This window comes from Lepidochelys kempii, chromosome 7 (assembly GCF_965140285.1).
Source record: "Lepidochelys kempii isolate rLepKem1 chromosome 7, rLepKem1.hap1, whole genome shotgun sequence".
Taxonomy (NCBI): Eukaryota; Metazoa; Chordata; order Testudines; family Cheloniidae; genus Lepidochelys; species Lepidochelys kempii.
The window spans coordinates 28268950-28293993 of NC_136386.1; the positions used below are offsets into that span (position 1 = coordinate 28268950).

At 39.0% G+C, this 25044-nt stretch overlaps 1 protein-coding gene across 9 annotated transcripts in view; it reads right to left on the reverse strand.

Moving 5' to 3' along the window:
* CACNA1D (calcium voltage-gated channel subunit alpha1 D) overlaps positions 1–25044 on the reverse strand; it is a 324438-nt gene that overhangs the window by 55390 nt on the left and 244004 nt on the right. For 5 of the 9 annotated variants that reach the window (XM_078853622.1, XM_078853620.1, XM_078853621.1 and 2 more), the window contains 8 exons: positions 23214–23297; positions 11974–12012; positions 11429–11557; positions 10014–10079; positions 8546–8637; positions 3458–3617; positions 1914–2041; positions 1702–1798 (listed from right to left, as the gene is read on the reverse strand). In XM_078853622.1, coding sequence (XP_078709748.1) covers positions 1702–1798; positions 1914–2041; positions 3458–3617; positions 8546–8637; positions 10014–10079; positions 11429–11557; positions 11974–12012; positions 23214–23297 — 795 coding nt within the window. Of the gene's footprint in view, positions 1–1701; positions 1799–1913; positions 2042–3457; positions 3618–8545; positions 8638–10013; positions 10080–11428; positions 11558–11973; positions 12013–23213; positions 23298–23616; positions 23701–25044 lie in introns of all 9 variants that reach the window. The other 4 variants (XM_078853625.1, XM_078853624.1, XM_078853623.1 and 1 more) reach the window with 2 other exon arrangements.

Sequence of the window (25044 nt, forward strand, 5' to 3'; positions counted from 1 at the left end):
AAAGGAATTTGAGGGCTGCTCTAGCTTACGCCAGCTGCTAACAGCCCCAGGAGACCAATAAAAGCAGCTGGGGATCAGAGTAGTGCAGGGGAGTTCTAGTTACACAGCTTTCCCTCTGGCCATGCCTCCTGGTCCCTGCTAGGCCAGCAATGGGGTGGGGGTTGGTGCAGTGGTGCAAGAGCCTCTGCGCTGGCTCTTTGCCACCGGGGATAACCCTGTATTGAGGAGATCCTCTCAGGGACAGTTTTGACAACTTTAGGGCCAGACTGTGCCAGTAGTGCTGCACAAAACAGCTGCACTGCATGAGAGAATTTGGCTCACTGTTGTCAGCAGCTAGCTTTTCTCAGTTGTTCGTATTCATGTGTATGCCCACCCAAGAGCCACATCATCAAAACTGACTTGCAAACGCTACTACATTTTCCAGGAGTGCTTTACACAGTATCACGCATCTCAGACTCATTTAATTAAGTAAGCCAGCGTAATTGGAAAATCAGTAATAACTATGTTGAATCAATCTGGAAAGGACCTCCTGATTCAACTAGGGAATGGCTCTGCATGAGACTTGAATTGTCATCTACTCTATCACCATCAGCATTTTAAGCAGTAATCTCTCTCACAGAAGTGCCTCAGTGAGCTTGATAAAATTACGCTATTTGATCTATCAGAATTTTTTCCTATCCAATTGATATTTCCTCTGTTCTAGTGTAGTACCATGTCCACACTCCGAGCTGGGGATGCGATTCCTCTGCTCGCGCATACATGCTTGCGCTAGCTCTCCTCAAGCTAGCCAGAGTATAAATAGCAGCGGAGACACTGTGGCATGAGTAGTGGCAGTGGAAGCATAGCTTAGCCATGCCAAGTACATACCCACTAGTTTCAGGCCCCCGTGCAGAACTCCAACCCTTGATTAACAAATTGAGGGATGGAGTGCTCTCTCCTACACTTGTGTGTAGGCCTGAAAATGGAATTTCTGAGAATTTTTCTCTGTGAAATAATTCCTAAAGAATGTAAAATGAAAACAGAACCATTTTTATCACAATTAGATGTTTAACATGTTCAGAAAAACTGCAGGGGTTTTGTAAATCTGACTTCTCTCCTTCTGAATGCAGGTAGCAAAAAGGCATCCTGGGGAAATGAGCTTATGTCATACATGCAAGGCCACTTGCAATCACTAAGTTAAAAAAAAGTAAACATTAAGTAAAAGCTGGCTTGCCCTCTAAAAGAGACTATTTCTCCATAGCAAAACCCAAGATTCACTGCCAAGTATAAGAGCTGCTATGGTCTCTTGTAGGTACATAGTTAAGTAGCACAAATGACGTTTGACTGAAGGTTTATTGAAGAAGAAAAAAAACATATTGTTTTGTATTTCGTTGGTAAAATGATGTTTTAGCCAGTTTCTTGGAAATACACATAAACTATGATAATGAAAATAGAATAATGATACATTTATACAGCCACTTCTTTAATCCTAAAGTGCTTTATGTTGGTATAACTACACTGAAATCAATTCACTGAAATAACAAACTGATTTGAGTGGGCAGAATAAACCCAGTGCAAAACTGGAGTAATTCGGTGGTGAATGAGAGCTTATCAGAGGGACCATTTCCCCCACCCATGAAACTGGACAGCATTATTGTGGTAATGCAGTAAAATTATGAACTATGGAGAAAAACAACAAGGGGAACTTATTTTAAGACCTACCTTGCACGCCACTCTGTGGGGGCATAATTTGCCAAAACCAAGTGGAGGCTGAATGCGTCGCAGCAACGTAACTACATCAAGATGCTTTATTCTTCCCCTACAAAAAATACGTACCAGTTGTCACATTTATATGTGCCTCTGAAGAAAGTCTTTAACACTTTACTTTTATATATTCATTAGGGATATTTGGGCAGAGAAATGATCAAACTTACTTTGCTTCAGGATCATATTCTGACCATATTCTTTTGAATTCATCCAAATGATGTGGACCCAGAATAGACCAGTCACGTGTCAAATAATCAAAGTTGTCCATGATGACAGCCACAAACAGATTGATAATCTAAAAACAATTCAAAATTTATATTTGCCTTCATTTTGCTGGCATATGTGTTTATATGAAATAACTTAACTTTCAGCAGAGTTAGACTTCAAGCTGGTTAAATAGTATCAGTGGATACAAGATTTGATAAATATTAAACTTTCTCCAGCAAATATGATATTATTATTATTTATATTGACATAACATATGCAATCTTGTCCTGCTGCTATCCATTCAGAATAGTGCTGCGTAGATAATTTTTAAATTATCATTTCCAGTTGCTTTGACCATGTCACCTCTCTCTCTGAATCCTTCTACCAGCTCTCTCTTCTCTATCTTCTCAAAAACTATTTGGCATCACTTTCAAGGCCCTTCATGACCTATTCTCACTCTGCTTAGCATCTCTCATTCAGTACTGAAGGTCGACTCCTGCCTCTGATTGGCCCATTTTGTCAGCCTCTATCGTCCAACTGTTACATTTTCAAACAAGCATCCTTGTTCCTAATCCCAGGCTGACCATCATGCCAGGGAGAAGCTTCTAATAAACCCTTAGAAATCCATCTCATTATCCTTGTTTAAAACCCTCCTTAAAAATCTACTTTGCCATGAGGTACAAAAATCTTGACAATGGTTAGCCTGCTTGTGAGCTGATATCACAGCCTATTATGCTGGCAATATTGTCTCAGGTTAAGTCTAGACTGCAGCTGGGATTCCAGTCTAGGCAGACAGACTCACACTAGTGGGACCGTAGCTAGCACATTAAAAATAGCCTTATAGATGTTGCAGCTCAGGCTGGAGCTTGGGCCCTCAAGTCTAGGAGGCCAGGTGGGCTTGAGAGCTGCGCTCCAGCCCAGGCTGCAGTGCCCATACTGCGATTTTTAGAGGATTAGCTCAAGCACCACTAGCTGAACTCTGTCTACCTGGGCTGGAAGGTTCACTCCTAGCTGCCCGGCAGAGATTCTCTCAGTGTCTCCTCATACTCCCGTCAGTCTATCTGTATCTGTTGTCTCTTGTCTGATACTTAGACTATAAACTCTTGGAGCCAGGGACTCTTTGTTCTGTGTTTGTACTGCACCTAGCACAATGGAGTCCTGGTAAGTGAACAGGGCTCCTAGATGGTATGATATAGTACAAATCAACAATAATGATAAATTATCATAGCATATTTCATATATCTTGGGACCCAATCCTGCAAACTGCTACTCCTGCACATGTGGCAAGATTGACGTCAATGGGACTTCACGCTGGAGTAACTATAACTGCTGGTAGGATTGGGCCTTTAGTTTGAACTAAAGGACTTGGGTGTCCTTTTGAAACATATAACGCTGAAAAAAATATTTTACAAACTGGATTGTGGATCTGGGTTTTTGTTGTTAGCTTATTGTCCAATCAAAATGCTAAAACTCACTTGTGTTTGTGGACACTAACTGGACTCACCAAAAATGCACAAAGCATGTAAAAACTGATGAAATAAATAATTGCAAAGTTGCTTCCACATGTGAATTCTTCTCCTGGATTATAATCAGATTCTGGATCACAGCGTTTTCCAGGCAAACAAGCCAGCATGATTTCCTGCCATGCTTCTCCAGTCGCACACCTTTATTAGGGCACAAACAAGACAAGATCCATCAAAAATTATTGTTTCAAAATGAGCTCTCCATTAGCATTCTAGCACTAGTTTTTAACTCCAGAAGACGGCTGGTAGTGTAGTGTATAGTGTGGGATGTGTGTGTGTGTGTTTGTGTGTGCAGCTAGAACCCACAGAATTTATTTGAGAATGGTGCCTGTGGGATAGTGTTTCAATATCCAGAAAAAACCTTGCTGTCTAAAAGTATGTCTGCGTTCCACCTGGGGACGTGATTTCCAGCTTGAGAAGACGTGCTTGCACTAGCTCTCAATGAGTTAGCAAACAAAAAACAGAACGTAGCCGCAGCAGTGTGGGCGGTAGAATGGGCTAGCTGCTCCAAGTGTGTACCCATCTGAGACTCTGCAAACATTGTCTGGGCAACTAGCCCACCCTACTGTTCATGCTGCCACAGCTACAGTCTATTTTTAGCATGCTAGCTTGAGCTGGGAATCACACCTGCAGCTAAAAGAGTTGAAAATACCCTAAAAGATCACACAGAAATATATGTTGTGGGTTAGGAGTTGCACGTTAAATCCTGAAAAATAAGCTGTGTCATCTTGAGTTGTACTGGACTGTTTCATGGTGTCCCTGTATTGGAGTTGGAGGAGATAGAAGAGATTGGCTATCACCTAACCACTGGTAATGTCGGCAGGTGTCTTAATCAACATCAAAGCTGTGGTCTTCCCATTAGCTTCAATCCAGCAGGGATCCGACCCTCTTTGGCTGGAACTGAAATAGCTCATGAGGCTGGGACTGAGTTCTATAATATCCTCTTCCTTTTGAGGCTAAGCGTTGCTGCCATTACAAATCATTACATAGTGCTTCTGAGCAATTATTGGTTTATTAGCTATAATTGAATCAACCTGATAATTAGATTAATTTGATACTAACCCACTTTTTTTTCCGTATGTATTTTATGCTTTTGCTTAGTTATTTAGTTTAGTTAATGAAATACTGTATACAAATTTGGAAGCCCGTGCTGTTTGGCTGTTCCTCCCCAGAAGTCAGGTTTCTGAACCCAAGAGGTCCCTAGGGTAAACAAGAGGCAACTGTGTGACCCACCTACTAGTGGTCCATAGAACTGCCCCTACAGGGACAGTTATGGGAGGACTGAAGTAGAACACTTGGTTTTTGAGGGAAAATTGATCATCTCTCTCTATAAGCAACATGAGTTCCAGAACCTTTGAGGGACTGGTGTGGTGGATAGGAACTGGTCAACCTAAAGGCTGACCAGTTACCCATGAATTGTATACACCTCACACAGTGCTTACTACCTTGAGTAGTCTCACTGAAGTCTGAAGGGACATACTTATAGTTGGAAGCACTATGCCAAGCTGAGTTTGTAGGAGCGGACCCCTCGTTCGGTTATTTTTGTTTCTAATGTGTCACTTGCTTCTCTCCATACATACTACTGTGCTGAAGGAGTTTGTTGTACTTTAGTGTTCAGGATTGGCAGAAGAGAAGCACCCTGAATGAGGAGACAGAGGATAAGGCTGGAAGAAGCTGGCTCTTTCTGGCAGGACACCATATACAGTGTTCATTATACATACTCTTATTATAGCCGATTAACATTTTCCAAAGGGGGAGGAGGCAAACACATATTTGTGTGTGCAAAGTGCATAAAGGTAACTGACTGTGCCTAAAGTACCTGCATGCCAAGTAATTTGTTTGTGAGTACATTTTTTGATTTATGCCTGTAAACGTGGTTTATTTATGGCAGGCCTACCAAAATGCCCATCTGTTGGTAATTTGCTTTAAAATATGTTGTTTTCTTGATGGATCATATTCTCCATTCACTTATACCAATGGAATCCCAATCAATACTTGGGGGGGGTGTTGCATGGCTGTAACTGAGGCCACCCTGCTCCCTTTTAGCGTGCTGTAGCACATCTGTAACCTCAAAAGTACATGGGGTAAATAAAAGAGATGAAAAAATTAAGTCAGAACAGAGACCAAAGCTTGGATAATAACCCATAGAGGTCAAAAGTGTTACAATATAAATGGAAAGGTGAAAAATAGAATATTTGGATAAATGTATTAGATTAGCAAAGATTTTCTATTATTTAATAGTGCAAAAGGAGACTAAAACCACCATCCCATGGATCTGTTGAATTTCGAGTAACATAAATGTGTTAACAATTGTTATTGTTATTTGCCCAAATTTGCTAACCTGAGTGTGGCTTTGATGGGGCCAGACAGCAACTGAGATACCCCCTTTGGGTTAAAGGGCTTGCAGGTGAGGGGAACATCCTTCTTGTCTTCACCCAATTTATTCAGGTGAGGACAGAGCCACACTTTGTTGAGGGGGGAGTTGCACGCTGACAAGGGGGTACACTTTTGTGCCTACCCATCCCATTGCCATTAGAGTCCTCAAGCAGTACATCAATCTGGATCCACTCACTCCTAGCTGGGGTTCAGAAGTGGCTTCGCAGGCTTGGGCTGCCAGTGTGAGACACCCTTTTCCAGCTTCCCTTTCACCTCCCTTTAGATCAGCAGTTTTCAAACTTTTTGAGCTGAGCCCCCGCTTTGAATTACAATTACAGATTTTGAGCTGAGCACCGCCACAACCCAGAGAAAAATAGACACAATACCTCCTGCCCCACGCAACTTGGGTTTTCAGGGTGGGGGAAGGCACATGCAACAGTCTCCGAGGGCAGAGCCAGCGCTGGGCATGGAGGCTGCTGGCAGTGTAAATCGGCACAGCTGCGGTGGATGTTGACACTGACCCATAGGCTGGGTGCCCCACTGAGGTGAATCGGGGGTGGAGGTGGTGCTCCCTCCTGAGCCCCACCATGCAGAGCTGAAACCCGAGCTGCCTAACATCACCTCTTGCCCCCTTGAACGTTCCTCAGTGCCCCCTATGGGGGATGTCCCAGAGTTTGTAAACCTCTGCTTTAGATGATTTGTCACGGGGGTGGCCAATCACCCTTGTGGATTGTCATAAATATAAAGCGAAGGGTAACCACCTTTCTGTATACAGTGCTATAAAATCCCTCCTGCCCAGAGGCAACATCCTGTTACCTGTAAAAGGTTAAGAAGCTCAGCTAACCTGACTGGCACCTGACCCAAAGGACCAATAAGGGAACAAGATACTTTCAAATCTTGGGGGGGAAAGGCTTTTGTTTGTGCTCTTTGTTTACATGTTTGTTCTCTCTTGGGACTGAGAGAGGCCAGACAGAAATCCATCTTCTCCAACCCATCCTAATCCAAGTCTCCAATATTGCAACCAGTATAGGTAAACCAGGCAAGGCAGATTAGTTTATCTTTTGTTTTATGTGAATTTTGCCTGTGTTAAGAGGGAGGTTTATTCCTGTTTTCTGTAACTTTAAGGTTTTGCCCAGAGGGGGAATCCTCTGTGTTTTGAATCTGAATACCCTGTGAAGTATTTTCCATCCTGATTTTACAGAGGTGATTCTTTTACCTTTTCTTTAAATAAAATTCTTCTTTTAAGAACCTGATTGATTTTTCATTATTCTTAAGATCCAAGGGTTTGGGTCTGTGTTCACCTGTACAAATTGGTGAGGATTATTATCAAGCCTTCCCCAGGAAAGGGGGTGTAGGGCTTGGGGGGATATTTTGGGGAAAGATGTCTCCAAGTGGGCTCTTTCCCTGTTCTTTGTTTAAAATGCTTGGTGGTGGCAGCATACTGTTCAAGGCCAAGGCAAAGTTTGTACCTTGGGGAAGTTTTTAACCTAAACTGATAAAAATAAGCTTAGGGGGTCTTTCATGTGGGTCCCCACATCTGTACCCTAGAGTTCAGAGTGGGGAAGGAATCCTGACATGGGTTCTGAGGGATTTTTTCCCACAATACAGAACTGCCAAACTGCTTTGTGGTGTTTTTCATTTCCCTCCTGGCAAGTGTGGTTCTGGGCTTCACTGAGTTAATTGGCATGACTTGTGGCTGGTGATTTCCAGTGCAGATTGTAGATTAGCACAAATAAACTTGGGACCCTTCACCTCACTTGAGGTCTTGACTTGGTCCTCAATTTTTTAAGCAATTTGAATTAAAACAGAAAGAAGGTTCCTCTTATTGTCTGAAGCATTTTAGCAAACAGCGTTTGATCAGGAAATGTCACATTAGATATTGTATCTGAACTACTGCCACATGACATTTTTATCTAATAATTTAGATGTTCCTTATCTCTTGATAAGATAAGATAACAAAGGACCTTCATTGTTCAAAGTTAATTAGGTAACACCATGGAAATATCAGTACTTGAGTACATCCAACGTATTGAAAAATCTTTTGTTGACTTTTTTGTGATCAAAATCCTTAGGGTGAAATTGTGGCATGAAGCGACAGTCCTACATTGGAGTGGTGTAGAACTGGATCCCCACAGAAGGCATTCCGTTTTAGGGATACTCAATCCCCCTGGTGTTCCTGTCAAACACAGCTGCATTGACACTGTAAAAGAGGATTCAGCACGCAGTCCCCTTACCCTTAGCAGAGGCTAGTCACAACAGTGGATCACAGCAAGTGAAGTCATCATGTCCCCACTGTGCTTGGCCCCTGTGTATGAGGGGCCCAATGGAGGCCAAGTCTCCTTTCACCCTCTCTATCCCTTGCACATTCAGGCTTGGGACAGGTATATTCCAGCCCTTAATGCATCAAGAAAATTACAATACATTTCCCATTAGATATTATTCATGGTAGCTCTCTTAACAGACTGAGTGACTTTAGGTTATTCTTCTGTACACCTTGTACACTCTTAAGACTATTCTGTGCCAGTGAACAGTAGAAAGTATGGCAGAAAGGATTACATACCGTCACACTAAATTACTTGTAACTTTCAAACAGATTTTAAGCAAACTGACATTACACAAGCTAGAAGAGTCTTCCAAATGTCAGTTTAAGAACCCGCAGGCGCTAATAAAAGCAAAGATTAAAATATATTTACCTGAACAAAAGCAGGACTGCTTGGGGAAAAGTCTGAAAATTGTTGTTTCTGTTAATTTGGTTATTGTCCCTCATGGCAACTTTACCAAATACCTGCAAGCAGAAGTCGGGATCCAATATTATTTTTGATTCCATTCTACATAATTTTGTCTAAATGAACAGTGGCCATAATCCAGCAATTTAAATTAGCATCTCTATGTGTGAAAAACAGTTTTACAAATTTCAGAGTAGCAGCCGTGTTAGTCTGTATTCGCAAAAAGAAAAGGAGTACTTGTGGCACCTTAGAGACTAACCAATTTATTTGAGCATAAGCTTTTGTGAGCTACAGCTCACTTCATCGGATGCATACTGTGGAAACTGCAGCAGACTTTATATATACACAGAGAATATATACACAGAGAACCAGCAGGACAGTGGGGTGGGAGGAGGTATTGTTTCATATTCTCTGTGTATATATAAAGTCTGCTGCAGTTTCCACGGTATGCATCCGATGAAGTGAGCTGTAGCTCACGAAAGCTTATGCTCAAATAAATTGGTTAATCTCTAAGGTACCACAAGTACTCCTTTAGTTTTACAAATATGATAATTGCTTCGTCTGATTTCTTCACTACTTCCATGGTAATAATGCAAATCTGACAACATGCAGTAAATATTGCATGAATAGATATTTAAACATTTGGTGCAACATCATTGAATCTATTATTACACATTTTATGCATCCTCCTGTGTGCTGGGTCAGATTATGTTATCTTTATTATTTATATTACACTAGCACCTAGTGGTCACAACTGAGATTAAGATCCCATTTGTGCTTAGTGTTGCATATACTCATAGTAAAATATAATCCCTCTATTAAAGACTGTGCAATCTAAATAGACAAGACAGACACAGAGCAGGGAACTGAGGCACAGAGAGTTTAAGAAATTTGCCCAAAGTCATATAGTCAGTCAGTGGCAGCACAGGGAATTGAATCGAGAACTCCTGAGTTCAAGCCCAGTGCTTGACCACTTGACCAGCCTTCCTTTCCCAATACAGTATTTCAGATATTATATTATATTGTATTATATATGTATGTGATATTACAGTATATTAGAGACCATTATCCTACCTATTTTAGGAAGATTAATATTATTATGCTATATATGCATAATGTCAGATTAAAAATCACAAGGGCATCTGTCCCGTTCTGGTGAATGATGGGGAAAAGGGGAGAATTAGAAAGGAAAGCCACTCCATATAGGATGTTCCTCACCCCAGCCTAACTGTGGAGACTTCCCTCTTTCCTGGGCTGTGCCAAACTCTTATACCCTTTGGGGACACAGGAATTTACATGGGGATCATTCTAGCACACAGATCTAGCCTAATGTCTTTATTAGCATGGGCAAAACCCTAGTGTCATGGGAAAGAACAGTCCATCAGCAGGAATATGGCAACATACTCATTTTCAGGGGCAAATTACTCATAATTACCTGCATTCCAATAACAGCATAGATGAAAAACAGCATAGCTATCAGAAGAGCAACATATGGCAGAGCCTAAAACAATGGGAAAAGCCTTCTATTAATTTTTAGGTTTCAGAGGGGTAGCCGTGTTAGTCTATATCAGCAAAAACAATGAGGAGTCCTTGTGGCACCTTAGAGAATAACAAATTTATTGGGCATAAGCTTTCGTGGGCTAGAACCCACTTCAATAGTGGGTTCTAGCCCACGAAAGCTTATGTCCAAATAAATTTATTATTTTTTAATAATTTTAATTTATGGAGCTTTTTTTTAAAAAAAAAAATTTAGCCCTTCTATACAGATTTATCCAAGATTTTAGTTTTTGTACAAATTATTAAAATGTCGGAAAAGAGCTCAAATCACTTAATACTCTTCCATGTACAATGGGGACATTTTTAGAGTTTATAGCCCATTTATAGAGATTTTGCCAGAATCTCTCCTGCTGGCAAAAGCCCTCCCAACCATAACATGCCCTCCCCCAAGATACACCCCTATGCTGGGGTGGAAGAGGGAGTTTAGTCCAGGTGAGAGCTACCCTATGCTAGGGGAACTCTCAGCTAGTTCCTTAGAGACAGATTAGGCCACTTTGCTCTGTCTAAGCAATGTAGAGTAGCCACAGGAGGGGGCAGAATCTGAACTGACATGTAATATATGCACTTCTGTGGCATGGATGGCAATTCCACTCTTCAGAACCAGCATATTACAACCAAATAATAGATATTTCAGATGATTTCTGCCAGAAAGATATTTCTTTATTTCAAAACATCAGTTCTATTTTATTTTAACTACAGTTAGCTCCAGATTCTCCAAAAACATAAACACTTAATATTATACATGCCAGTAGTTCGACTGATTTCATGTGCATAAGTGTTTGCAGTTTCAGGACCTTAGACATCTATCTGTTAAAGAGGTAAATACCTCATTTACATAATCACAAAATTAAAGCATTTGAAGACATGTTCATATCCCTCTGAGAATTTTTGATCCCAACAAGCACTGGTAAGCATCTATCTTTAGTTATGTATGCTGTAGGTGAACATAGTCTACATAAATATGTCATACATAACCTATTGTGCAATTGTATGAAAAGCCATCTTTAGAATTACAAAGTCACTTCTAGAATAAGTACTCTGATCCTTATAGATCTCATTGTAAAAACTAAGATTACAAGACTAAGGGTAAAATCCTGGCTGCACTGAAGTCAATAGCAAAGCTTTTATTGACTTCAGTGGGGCCAGGATTTCATCCCATATACTTTAAATTCCATGTAATGAGAGGTAACATATAATTACTAGAGTAATATTTTGCTACTTGCATCCTGAGCCATAAAAATTAAATTTGATTTATTTGTAATTAAAAGGCAGATTTAACATTATCATGCTCACCTGAAATGACTTAATAAATGTCCACAACAATGTTCTGATTCCTTCACCCCTGCTGAGAAGCTTCACCAATCGCATCACCCGGAAGAGACGGAAAAAAGTGATGGAGATTCTAGCGCTGTCTTCAGAGTTCTGAAGGGTATCACGGAGAAGTGAAACCAAGTAAAAAGCAGAACATGCAACACTTTCAGAAAAACAACAACAAACGCAATGGTGAAAGAGGTAAGATTTGAAAATGTACTTTAGGGTCTTTTCATCTTTATAAGCATGATATGAAAGGAAAAAATACATGCGAAGAACACAGGATCTGTAGAAATGCTTCACACATCACATGCATTTCCAAGTTTCCTAGTTTGTTAATAGGACCATGTTGGGTTCATTTGTAGTAGAGTTCAATAATACACTGACAACGAATGCAAACCACTGCATACACCTTGCTAGTAGGACAATTATGAAAAATACAGAAAAATTGGTGGGAAAAATAGGCATGGTAAAAAGAATAAACTCAAGTAGAGGTACAACCACTGGGGTCAGTTTACTAATCTTACCCCAGACTCATCAGTGGTGACAGTTTCAGTTGGCTTTGGCTTTAAAAAATTAAGAACATTATATATTAAAATCAAACAAAAGATAAAAAAAATTAGTTCAACTTCACCATAAATAGGAGGAAGGACATTCTGAATTTCTAAATGTAAATTAACAATTTTTGTTTGTAAAGTACATACTTCTTGGATAAACATGGTTATCCTTATTACAAAATACTTCTTAACGTTTCCTATGACATTACTGGTTGAGTAAAATCAAATACTACAAGCTTACTATCAAAAAGCTAAATGGAGTCACTGTAAACTAAATACAAAATAGGACCTAACTCTGCTTCCATGCAAGCCAGCGTGAGTTTTGCCACTGTCTTCAGTGGGAACAGGATGTTTCAAATTGTAGATATAAACAATAAGTGAAACTGGAGACAAAGACTTCTGTGTTAACACATCATCTCAAAGTGCCTTTGCTGATGAGCAATTTTTTTAGGTTTAATTCATCCTTCACTGGTTGTCCAACCATGTTCTAATCACTGGGTATTGATAATATCACATCAGGAGTTTCTTAAAGTGAAGTGACTCACTGAATTATTTAACTTAACTATTCTTTGCTCAACATTCTTCTCTGCAGCGCTTAACAGAAACAGATACTACTTTGCTAGAGAGAGAAACAAACATTTTTAATGCAGTTGACATTGTTAGGAAGACGCCTTTGCTGCAAGCTTTGTCATTGCCAATTTCTCTTTTATTCCTATCCAGGCATGTTTTGAGTTTGATTGTTAAATAAGTCTGTTAGAATTTCAAAGTCTAAAAACTATCCATCATAGATCTAATAATTTACATGTGGGGCAGCTAGCCCCTCCTGTCGCTCACACCACTGCAGCTCCACTACTATTTCTAGCACACTGCTAGGTCAGAGCTAGCACAAATATGCCTTCCTGAGCTGGGCATTATACCTCCAGCTCAAAATGTAGAGGACTTTATATCTACCTGCTCCTCCTGTTGTTTTGCCACATGATTGCACAACAGTTTGACACCATTTTCCCTGATAGAGTCATTCTTACTAAGGTGACCATTTGCACTGCCCACAGAAGGCTCTCCTTATCAGTTTAACATGGAAAGAAAAGCAGCTCTTCACTCATGAAAATATTTTGGTTAAAATAATAAATGTATGTTGGTCCAGTCTGTGGCATTTACATCTCTGCCCCAAGCAGCTTCATCCCAGGAGGAACACTGGGGAGACTGTACTTCAGGCACACAGTCTCTTCTGGGGAATCTCTGCACAACAGGTGTGTCTGTGTGTACCATATGCTCCATCCTATAGAGAAGATTGCTTCCCCCACCCCCAACACCCCACCTGGAATTTTATACATATTTGACAATTGTGGCCCAAATTCTAGGCTTCCTCTACTCATGGGAGGAGGAAAGGGAGGTAGAAAACCACTCCAAGGTTCTCCTTGAAGAGTTTTCCCCAGATGGTTCCATCAGAATGAAGTGATGATGAGGACAGAGTAGGCAGAGTTAGCACTTCCTAGGAATGAACATAGGGTTTCACACTCGGAACCTACAGATCCCTGGCAGAATAATACATGTGTAGGCTCTGGGCTTCCATGCTGATTCTGAAAACACTGCCCGCGCTCCAGCACTTAGCCAGTGCAACTCCACTGCAGCTGTGCAAAACAAACACCAAAATATGAGAGCCCATTACAGCCAGATCATTACTAGTAATATTAAGAGTCTAAATGTTGTGTCTTTTGCTTTTTAGACAACATAGGTACTATGAAGGGACCATAAGGGGACCGTGAAATCAAAATAACCATGTTTTCTAACTATATACAACCTGCAAATCCTATCTAACTATATACATTGCTGCTGTGGCTGGGTTCTAGTAGTTTCTGAAACACAGAAAACAGTAAGGCATACTAAAGGCATTAAAAGCTATTTAAAAGGATACTACCCAATTCCTAAGCACTGCACTAATGCTAACTAAGGGCTAGGTCCTGTCCTCAGAAATATGAGCAGACAACACCATGAACAGCACCTTGTAAATCAGATACAGTGCCTGTGCTCTGTAAGCATTTGTACAAAACACACAGAGAGGTTAAAAGAAAGAACAATGATATCAGATCATTGCTGCATAGGAAACTCACTGAATATATATAAAAAAGAACCCTCAAGATAAATCATTTACATAGTGACCTACTTAGATCAGCCACAGATCTACATACAGACACACAGCTTGTCAAAATATTGGTGCACTTGTTATTTTCTACAGAAATAACAATTCTTTTTCTGAACCTCTTAAAAATAAAGGGCCATGGAGCTAGGAAGATTTACACCAGTTGAAGATCTGGTCCAAAATTAGAAAATCTTCCTTGTATACAGTGTTGTTGTAGCTGTGTTGGTCCTGGCATATTGGAGACACCAAGTGGGTCAGGTAGTATCTATTACTGGACAAACTTCTGCTGGTGGGAGGCAAGCTCAAAACAACATCAGAGAAAGTGGGTAATATTTTGTGTTTGCCAGCTGTGACAAGATCTCTTTACACATCTAAAGAGTGGGAGTTAAGATAGTAATTATAAAAGAGACTGTCCAGGACAAGGATGACCAATGTATTGGATAGCAGGCTTGAGCTCCATCTTTTCCATGTGTTATGATTTAATAAGTACTTAATTCCTATTCCCGAACAGCAAGACAAAGACTAGATTACCAAATTTGTATGTGAATAGTACCACTGCGGGTGCTCAAGAGAAGACGAGTGTAAAATCCCTCTGTTTGTTTTCCTATCTAAAGGACATTTGTGTACACGCACATTCTCCTCTCATAATTCATCTCTTCCCCCAGCTTCCTTAGTCTAAGTAGTCTTAATCCTTTATTTGTGACAGCTAATCTGCAACTGCTGGAGAGGGTTATGATGTCATAGACAAGGGATTATGAATTATAGATACTGGTGAGAGCAGGCCAGGAATAAGAAAAGAAAACATCCTCCTTAAAATGACATACAGTAAAATAATAACTAGTATAGGGCTTGGCATTAAAAACCAAAAATGAAAACATATTTCTGATGTAGTGTTATTTTTTTCTCTAGAGGCCAAAAACATTCAACATTTGTCCATTACAGGAGAGGCACTTTCAATACCAAAGCTTTAAAATCAGACTCTTTTTATCTAATCTCTCTCTCTCTCTCTCTCTCTCTCTCTCTCTGTGGCATTTATAACACATCTGTCAGGGTAGTATCTAGGTGTCTACTAAAATGAATGACTGTAATGAATGTAACTGTGTGATAATTCATAGAGTACACACATACACACGGAGAAGAAAAAACTTCATTTAAAAGGGATGAATGTGGTTAAGGGTAATATACATCCATTGCAAACCTTTAAAAGCAAGGAATGTCAAGGTGTGGAACATCTCTTAACTGTAGCCTAAATGTCCACACAGCATGTTTCTACTGACAATGAGTCAGTGCATCTTCCCAAAAGAACTTCCTTCCACCTCCTGCTGATAATCACCCTAATAAAAAATCTTAATTACAATCTCTGCAACATTAACTAATACTCACTGTTTATATATGTGAACAGACTAAGCAGGTGGCATGTTATGTGTTTGTGGTACAAGTATGAGGTTATAATTAAGGTTTTGGGGTTGGGCAGAGAGGGCTCTTTTTGACTTTGCATGTTGACAAAGGTGTGAGTTTGAAGAACTACTTCCTGTAGGCAGCCTGTTGAAACCTTCTGCCTCAACTCCTCTGATGAAAAGGGTATATTACAGGCATCCAACCACACTGAGCATTGACTGGCGTATGTCTGCCCAATCTGGTGGGGGTTTGTATTTGAAATCACCTTTTGTATCAGATTACAATGACGTGATTTGAGATTTGGTTTGTCACTCAATTTATCAATATTTGTCTTGGGAATAAAGCTATGGGATAAGGCACACTCACAATTACTGACCCAGATTCTGCCTTCTGCCTTCCTTGATTGCCTCACTGCACATAACGGGGTGGCCAGGTATGCATAAGGTCAGAGTTTGGCCTAACGTTTCTATCTTTTCTCTCAGCCATGCTCCAACTACACCAAAAGCCTAATTCATCAAAACATTTCAACATGTTCAATTTTCAGCACGTGATAAAGTCCATGCTTATTAATTGTGTTTTAATAACATGTGGTTAATAGCGTTTTAATTGCCTGGCCATTCTTATGTTCTGGTGACTCACAGGCCAAGTTAGCAGTTTTCTTTAAGATTAACTGAGAACAAACCTTTCCCTTACACTTTCTGATCCAACTATTCACAACCTGCTAACAATCTAAAGCCATATTTTTGTTGTTGCATACAAAGAGGTAAATATATCTCTCAATTACTTCAGTTATTATCTCAATAATAACTCCTCTGACATCTCTCACCCTGCAGTGAAAGTAAAGTGACAAATAAACCTCCTGACTTTAGAAATGTATATCTTTTAAGATACACTATATCAAACTGTAAACAATGCAAAACTGATTGCATCATGCATTTGAAGCAAACTGCAGTTCTGTGATAAAAATTTAAAATATACAGATGTACACATGTGATATGAGACAGTAGATATGAATAGACAGTGTAGATCAAATGCTTCCTGTTATAGAAGTGTACCAAAGGGCACTACATTATGCCAGGGTGTGATGCAGTAATTTATTGATATGATGCAGCAGGACACATCTGAGATACAAATATATGATGACAAGAACATAGTTTAAAAAAGTATCCAAGTTGTCAAAATATCTTTAAAAACATGAAGGACACAATAATGTTTTTTAAGAGCATAAAGGCAGTGATTCAAATGTGGCTGTTGATTTTTTTCATAAGATCCTAATTAAAAAACCAATGAAGTGCTTACATATATATTGCTCAGTAAACATTTGGAAGGATATATTTATGTAGAGGGAAATCTAATATGGGCATGGGAAATAATTATTTTCCCTCTAAAATACATGCATTTAGTACTATAAGATTATATTTTAAATGTTGCATTTATATCGTACCCATTGAAATAAGTGTGAATTGACCAGGTTACAAAATGACTGTCCCTTATTTAGTAATACTAACTAAGGCCCTGATTTTGGAAAGGGATCCATCCCCGTGGACCCTTATGTTCACATGGTCAGAGTTACCTTATATTATGAGTTGTCATAAATATAAAGGGAAGGGTAAACCCCTTTGAAATCCCTCCTGGCCAGGGGAAAGCTCCTCTCACCTGTAAAGGGTTAAGAAGCTAAAGGTAACCTCGCTGGCACCTGACCAAAATGACCATTGAGGAGACAAGATACTTTCAAAAGCTGGGAGGAGGGAGAGAAACAAAGGGTCTGTGTCTGTCTGTATGCTGGTTTTCTGCCAGGGATAGACCAGGAATGGAGCCTTAGAACTTTTAGTAAGTAATCTAGCTAGGTATGTGTTAGTTTATGATTTCTTTAAATGGCTGAGAAAAGAATTGTGCTGAATAGAATAACTATTTCTGTCTGTGTATCTTTTTTGTAACTTAAGGTTTTGCCTAGAGGGGTTCTCTATGTTTTTGAATCTAATTACCCTGTAAGATATCTACCATCCTGATTTTACAGGGGGGATTTCTTTATTTCTATTTACTTCTATTTTTTATTAAAAGTCTTCTTGTAAAAAAACTGAATGCTTTTTCATTGTTCTCAGATCCAAGGGTTTGGGTCTGTAGTCACCTAGGCAAATTGGTGAGGCTTTTTACCAAACCTTGTCCAGGAAGTGGGGTGCAAGGTTTTGAGAAGTATTTTGGGGGGAAGGACGCGTCCAAACAGCTCTTCCCCAGTAACCAGTATTAGTTTGGTGGTGGTAGTGGCCAGTCCAAGGACAACGGGTGGAATATTTTGTACCTTGGGGAAGTTTTGACCTAAGCTGGTAAAGATAAGCTTAGGAGGCTTTTCATGCAGGTCCCCACATCTGTACCCTAGAGTTCAGAGTGGGGGAGGAACCTTGACATGAGTCATCCTGCTAAAGTAACTCAATTGTTATAACTTAACACCTCCATGAAGATAACTCAGAAAAAAACTAATATTTTAGGGGTAGTGTGTGGATTAATTATTGCAATGTGCTTTGATGTCCTTAGATGGAAAGCTCTATATAAAAGCACAGTTTTCTGAACTATTCTTAGACATAAAAAGATAAATTTGCAAACAAGGCTTAAGCTGATCCGGCAAAATATGCACAAACAGTAAATGCATTCACAAAACCAACTGCAAATGAATACATGCAAATACCTGGTTGTGACAGTGACTCTCTAGGGCCAGATTCTGCCACTGTTAGTCATGCAAAGTAGTAGCTTACTTCACAGGCAGTCTCATTTAGTTCAGTTAGACTATTCCTATGAGTAACTGCTCCCCAGCGTCAGCAAACGGTTCACAATCTAGCCTCATAGTCTGCATGTGCTAACATGTTTTTTTAGTACAGTTACCCCTGCATCTGCATATGTAAAAATGAGTAAATAAAAAATAAAGGCCTGATTCTGATCTCACACTGGTGTAAAGGAAGAGTAACTCTGGTGAAGTCAAAAGGTGAAATCCTGACCTCACTGAAGTCAATGGAACTTTTGCCACCAGTGAAAAATCAGTGCAGGTGAACTACAACCCAAATGAGGACCTAAAGATCCCTTCTTTGTTTTGCTTGATTTGCAACCATAAATTTAGACTGAAAATTATTTGTAAGTCAATATTATACTATTTATAGCCCTGGAATGCTAAAGTGGTATTTCTTTATGCCCATGGGACAGACTGGCCAAGTTATTTTTCTATGTGGGATCTTCCTGTCCTGTCCTACCGCCCTGGCCCACTGATATGCAATGGTAGATTAGAAAATTTTACAAGTCTCACCTATGTTCATTTACAGACTCATAAATTCCAAGGCCAGCAGGGACCAATGTGATCATATAGTCTGACCTCCTGTATAATATAAGCCAAAGGACTTCCCCAAAATAATTCCAATTGGAACTATTGTGGGGAAGTTCTATGGCCTGTGTTATAGAGGAGGTCAGACTAGAGTATCACAATGGTCCCTCCCTGCTGTCCTTAGAATCTATGAATCCATAAATAAACATAAGTAAGACTTGCAATATTTTAGACGAGGTGAGTCAAATTTGAATGGTTTTACTGGGGAAGCAAGAGCCAAGATTATTGGTACTGTCACCTTAGGTCCTGTTTCAGCAAAGCACTAAAGATGTGCTTAACTTTAAGCATGGGAATAGTACCATTGGGACTAAATAAAAGAGAGACACTTGAGACCAGGAAAGCGAACCGTCCATATTTTTTTGACATTTTAGCAGCTTATGAACAATCAAATGTTAATGATGAAAAAGTAAAAAGCATGTGAATGTGAAGCTCTTGTAGACAATCTACCAGTGTACAACACAATGTGAACATGTTCTGAGTCACCCACTGATGGTCATCCAAACTGTTTCTCAAGTGACAAATGCAAAATATAAAATAACCTTTCTGTAACCACAAGCTCCAAATGTGTTCTGTAATTACATTTCAGACATATTTATCTTCGATTGTCTTGTGGTTAAGTTACATATGTTCAAATCCCAGACTGCAGCAATCACATTTCATGACTCACAGTCACCATACTCTGATTTTTTAATTTTTTTTTATTTAGAAGGAACAATTTAGATGACCAAGCAAGATCTTGTGTGTCACTGGAAACTCTGGAAAACAAAATGTGAACAAAGAAATAAAAAATATTATATGGTTTTAGTAGTGCTTTTATTATTTAAATTGCTATACCGTATATATATATTTATTAATATATACTTGCCTCTAAAAATTTCTAAAAATAAAATGAACATGAAAACCAATTAGGTGGCAGAAAAGAAATATTGGCAGTGGTTAGGGAGATTAAATAACAGATTAACTAAAAGAAACAACAACCGCAAACTGTGTATATATTTTGCTCTGAGGTTATCTATATCATAAAATGTGTCAAGGAACACATGTGGTTCCTGGTCATGGGCTTGATCCTGCAGAGTGCTAAGCACTCTTGTGAGGTTCTAAGCACCCTGAACTCACCCTGACTTGCATGGGAGTCGAAGGCATTCAATATCTGATATGACTACATAGCAAAATCCTCTCCTGGACCCACTATGAAAGAGAGGTTACAGGACCACAAGAGTCAATCTTCAGGCATCATATATATTATTATAAAACTTTGAAATAAACATATCTTATAAAATAACAAATTAAAAAGATAAGATGTATTTTACTAGATCTCATACTACCATCAGTATGACACTTTAATGAAAAGTCCAACCCACTCACTTGAACAAGTTGAGTGAGGTACAGATCTCACACTAATGTAAATCTGAAGTAATCCCATTGACCCTTGGAGTTATTCTGGATTACACTCATGTAAAATCAGAATATAGCCCTGTTGTTTTCACAGAATGAGGCAATTTCTATGTGGAAATATGTAGAAATGTTCAGCTGTTGGTCTGAACATCCCTATGTGTTGGCGAGACTTCGAAGACCTTCTTGACACTGAGATTTAACCCACTAGTGTAGCTGCACCAGTGCAAACCCTTTACGTAGATATGATTTACACTGTTGCAAAACAGTTTGCACTGGTGCAATTTACAAGTATTTTAAACTACACTGGTGTAAATAGTGTCTATACTTGATATTTGTGAGGGTGCAGCTACAATGGTGCCTGAAATTTCAAAGAGAAGGCCTTAATAACATCCTTGCGGTGCTACAGATATCCCAATATCAATCCATTTTCTATCACTGTTAGGGGGAAAAAACAGTGTTGTACATAACACGTTTGAAGATGCCATTGAAAAATGTTAATAAAGGGATTTTGAAAATATAAGATTCTAATTTTAAAAGTTTTCATCAGTTATAAGAGACTAACAAAGTAGGAATACTCACTAGAATCACAAACAGTAGCCATATAAAAGCCGAGCATTTTTAGAGAGAGTCTACAGTAACTAATATTTCATGTTGGAAATGGGAAATCAAACCTAGAAACCAACTACAAGATATCCACACTTTCACAAACAAATTAAGCACACTAAAGGTGATACAGAGTAAAAACAGATGAAAAAAGAGTCTGTTGTGCAGTAGTAGAAGGCACCAACAATGAGCCTTTTCTATAGCGAGAAGGCATGAAATGCTCAGAAATGAAAGTGCTCACACTTTAAATCTAAACACAAAATACAGCACATGCACTGAACTAGAGATCACCAGCTTTATCTCTAGATAATTTTCCAGACAAATATGTGAATTAGTACAAAGTCATAGAGTTTATCACAGATGAAAGCTTAGCAGTAATCAGTTATACTAACAAGTAATGCTGTCAGATAAACCACTGTCAACATAGTGTTAACTGCAGACTATCATAATTATATCCCGTATACTATTTTTACTACCCCTTCATATGTGACTACATTTTGTAGCTTTGGGGGAAAGCAATTTTAGGTGGCCACATTTCTGTATGCCCCAAAAGTCATACTTCCCCATACAAAACAACATTTGTGCATGCAAGCTGGATAATGAATAACTACTTGAGCTGAACTTGGAAGTCCAAGTTTGGGGCATCAAAAAACTTGGGCCTCGAAAAACCATGACAGATAATTTTGGGCACACAAATGTATAGGCTGCTTTTGAAAATCTAGCCAATGAAGTGCAATTATCCTTTTAGAAGTGTCTCTGTAAAAACAGAATAATGGGGGTTCCATGTTCACTGTCCCATGTGACCATCCCACTCAGATTTACTCAGTCCACTAGTAAAAAGATTTCTTTCCCTTAACTGCCAGCTGTGCAAACTCTGCATGAAATCTGAAAGTCAAACTGTGTTCTTTCTGGCTTCTGCATCATCACCATTGTTCCCATACCCCCCTGTGTAGCACTAGGCAGGGTAATGAGCAGCTTTTATACTGTATATAATTCAAAATAATCTAGACTTGTCAAAACCAAATAAGAATGGAATTTTATTCTACGGTAACTTGAAATTATTTTGATCATGTTTATTCTCTTATTTGTTAATTTTCAAAAATGTCTAATCCACATAGGAATTTCAAGTTCTTAGTGCAAATTAGCAGATACTTACTGTGTGCTGGTTTGGACATTTTAAAAATCATATTATAACCTGATAAAGCAGCATATTTGTTTCCATATCAGGTTTCAACACATGTATACATTTTATTAAATGTGTATTACTGTGTTTACCAAATAGGCTAGAATCAAAGAAGCTTAAAGCTTTGCATATTATTGTTTCTCAACTACAACCACTCTGATTTAGGGCAACCTCCATCGCTCTTCTCCCCTCCCGTCTTCATGTCCCTTGAAATACTAGGAAGGAGGAGATACACAGGCACAAGAGATGTATGTATGTAGTGGAAGCTCCTTGTGTCCTGTCCTTCCCTTGCACATCCCCTCAGGAGCTGGCTAGAAGCTGGGCCATAGTTTGTTAGTTTTCAATTTATTTCTTCTCATAGTTTATCTTGCTTGGTGTAATGCCAGTAAGTGTGATACAAACTAAACAGAAAGCATTTACTTTCTATATCTGCTGCCCTGCATGACCTTGGGAAGAGCTCTCACTCTTGCCCGAATAGTCTCATCCAGAATGTTTGTCAAGAGCCTGTGGCTCAAAATTTTGGCCAGTCTATGGAATTCACAAACTTTTCAAACTGCACTGAAACTCCAGAACAATTTCCTGGAGGAAGGAAAGAGGAAAAACTAACAGCAAAAAAAAGCAGTAAGTGCTATGCTTTTTCTCAGCGGCTGAGAGTACCCTAATTCCACCAGCCTGGGAGACATGAATTCCTAGATCATTCACAAACCCTAGGATTCGCACCTGAAAGTATATGGCTTATTGAACCACTGAGCCTTGAAGATCACTATTAGAAGCCTGATGGATTAGGTCAAACTACTCACAATAATTACTGGGCTTCAAACTGAAATGGGTTACCAAAGACCTGTTTTTTTCCTTATTAAAAAAAAATTAAATGATTTAAAATATATTCAGCATATATGTAGAAAGAAAAATTAATATTCATTGTTTTACTATTTTATCTCTGTGAGTACATATATATATATATATGTATCTATCTATAGTTATAGCTATAGCTATATCTGTATCTGTATCAATACTTTAGTCTCTTACTCCAGAATGTAAAAAATGGATTCATAGGGAAAAGTTTACATTTTCTGTATTGATGACAGCAATTACTATTTAGTGCATGAACAGTTGTTACTTACATTAACTTCTGTTATAGCAATATCAACGACGCTACCAACAACAATTAAGGCATCAAAAGTGTTCCATGCATCAGTGAAATAGTGCTGTTAGGACAAGCATTCAGCAGAAAGAGAGCAAGAGAAAAACACAAACAGAAAAAGAGAAGAAAAGGACAGTGTTATAACACAAAAACATTCTAGACTTCTGTGATGTACCAACATACAATCTTTCTGTTTGAGATAACTGGAAGTGAAAAAGGCTATTTATTTCCCATATCAACATAACTCAGCTGTGACTGGCCTGTTTTTAAATTCAAAGTTTAGAAATGTTGGATCAAAATCTGTGACTTGTCCAGATGATGGAAATAGTGGGGAGACAGAGAAAGAAGTGGGGACTGTGGGAATTGTGCTGAGGTATACTCACATCGGCTTCACTGAGAATGACGTCTACTATGCTGCCAATAACGATGAGGGAGTCAAACGCGTTCCAGGCATCACTAAAATAGCCCTGAACAGAGCAGGCAGGGTGCAAATGTTTTGTGATTACACATGAAATGTCAAATATTTGCATACTTCTGTTTAGTTTTGCATAAACAGAAATTACTTAAAACAAAACCTGGGGTCTAATGAGAAAACAAAACAAACAATATTGCCTCCTGAAGGAAAAGTATATTTCTATGTATATATATACACACTCACACATACATATAAGTATATATATAGCAAATATAGATACACATGTGTATACATACACACACACATCTTATAAGCACCGACGTGGCAAATAGGCATTATATAAAACTCTGTTTATTAGACTCTCAGCAATGTTGTAACAATTCTGACTTACACATCCTGACAAATGCTAACAAAATAACTTTGATGTTGGAGATATAGGTCCATCCATGTTGGGACCTCCTTTGTGTTGTGACTTCATGAAAGTCTGTGACAAGGGTCAGACGCTTCCCTTAACTACACATCCTCAATTCCCATTCAGATAAATGAGTTTGTGCATGAAGATCACCGGTAGAATTTGGTCCTATAGAGGTAAAGTAATCATTTAGTGCAAAGAGTTAGGGCTTAGTAACTCAAATGTCTACACTGCAGCTGGGAGGTATGATTACTAGCTTGGATAGACATACACATGCTAGCTCTTTTTGAGCTACCATGCTAAAAAATAGCAATATGGCTGTGGTGGCACAGGTGACAGCATAGGCTAGATGCCCGAGCAGAACCAAACTTCCCAGCGGCTGTGTAGACCTACCCAAAATGTCTTAGCATTTAGGGCCTGATCCTGCACTACTGAAATCAATGAGTTTGTTTTTGATTTCAACAGGAACAGGAGCAGATCCTTAACGATGCAACTGCAGATACTACACAGCAAAAAAGGTAGATTTATGTAAATCACTTAATTCTGCTTCCTCAGACCCCTTCTGACATTAAATATATCCCATTAATATAGCCTATATATGTTACTCATGCACCAAATGGTCATAAAATAGGAATGACTTAGGGACCAATTCATCACTGCCCTATGGGTCCTTCACACCAGGTTGGCTGGCACAAAGAAGGAGTTTAACAGAAATGTTGTTGAGGTATTTCTCTTGGCTAAACTGGGATTAAATCCAGACACTGATTACAAATCCAGATGTTGAATATGATTCTACAGAAAATACAGATGTATTATAATTTTCTCTTATAATTATATTTGGGTCTTATCTGGTTACTGAAGCAATCCAGATGCTCTACTGCAATTTCCTCAGATTTCAATATAATTAAACCTATGGGATGACCATATGTGTTCATTTTTCTCATACAAAGACTGTTTTACTAGCTAATCTCTGCTAATGAATCT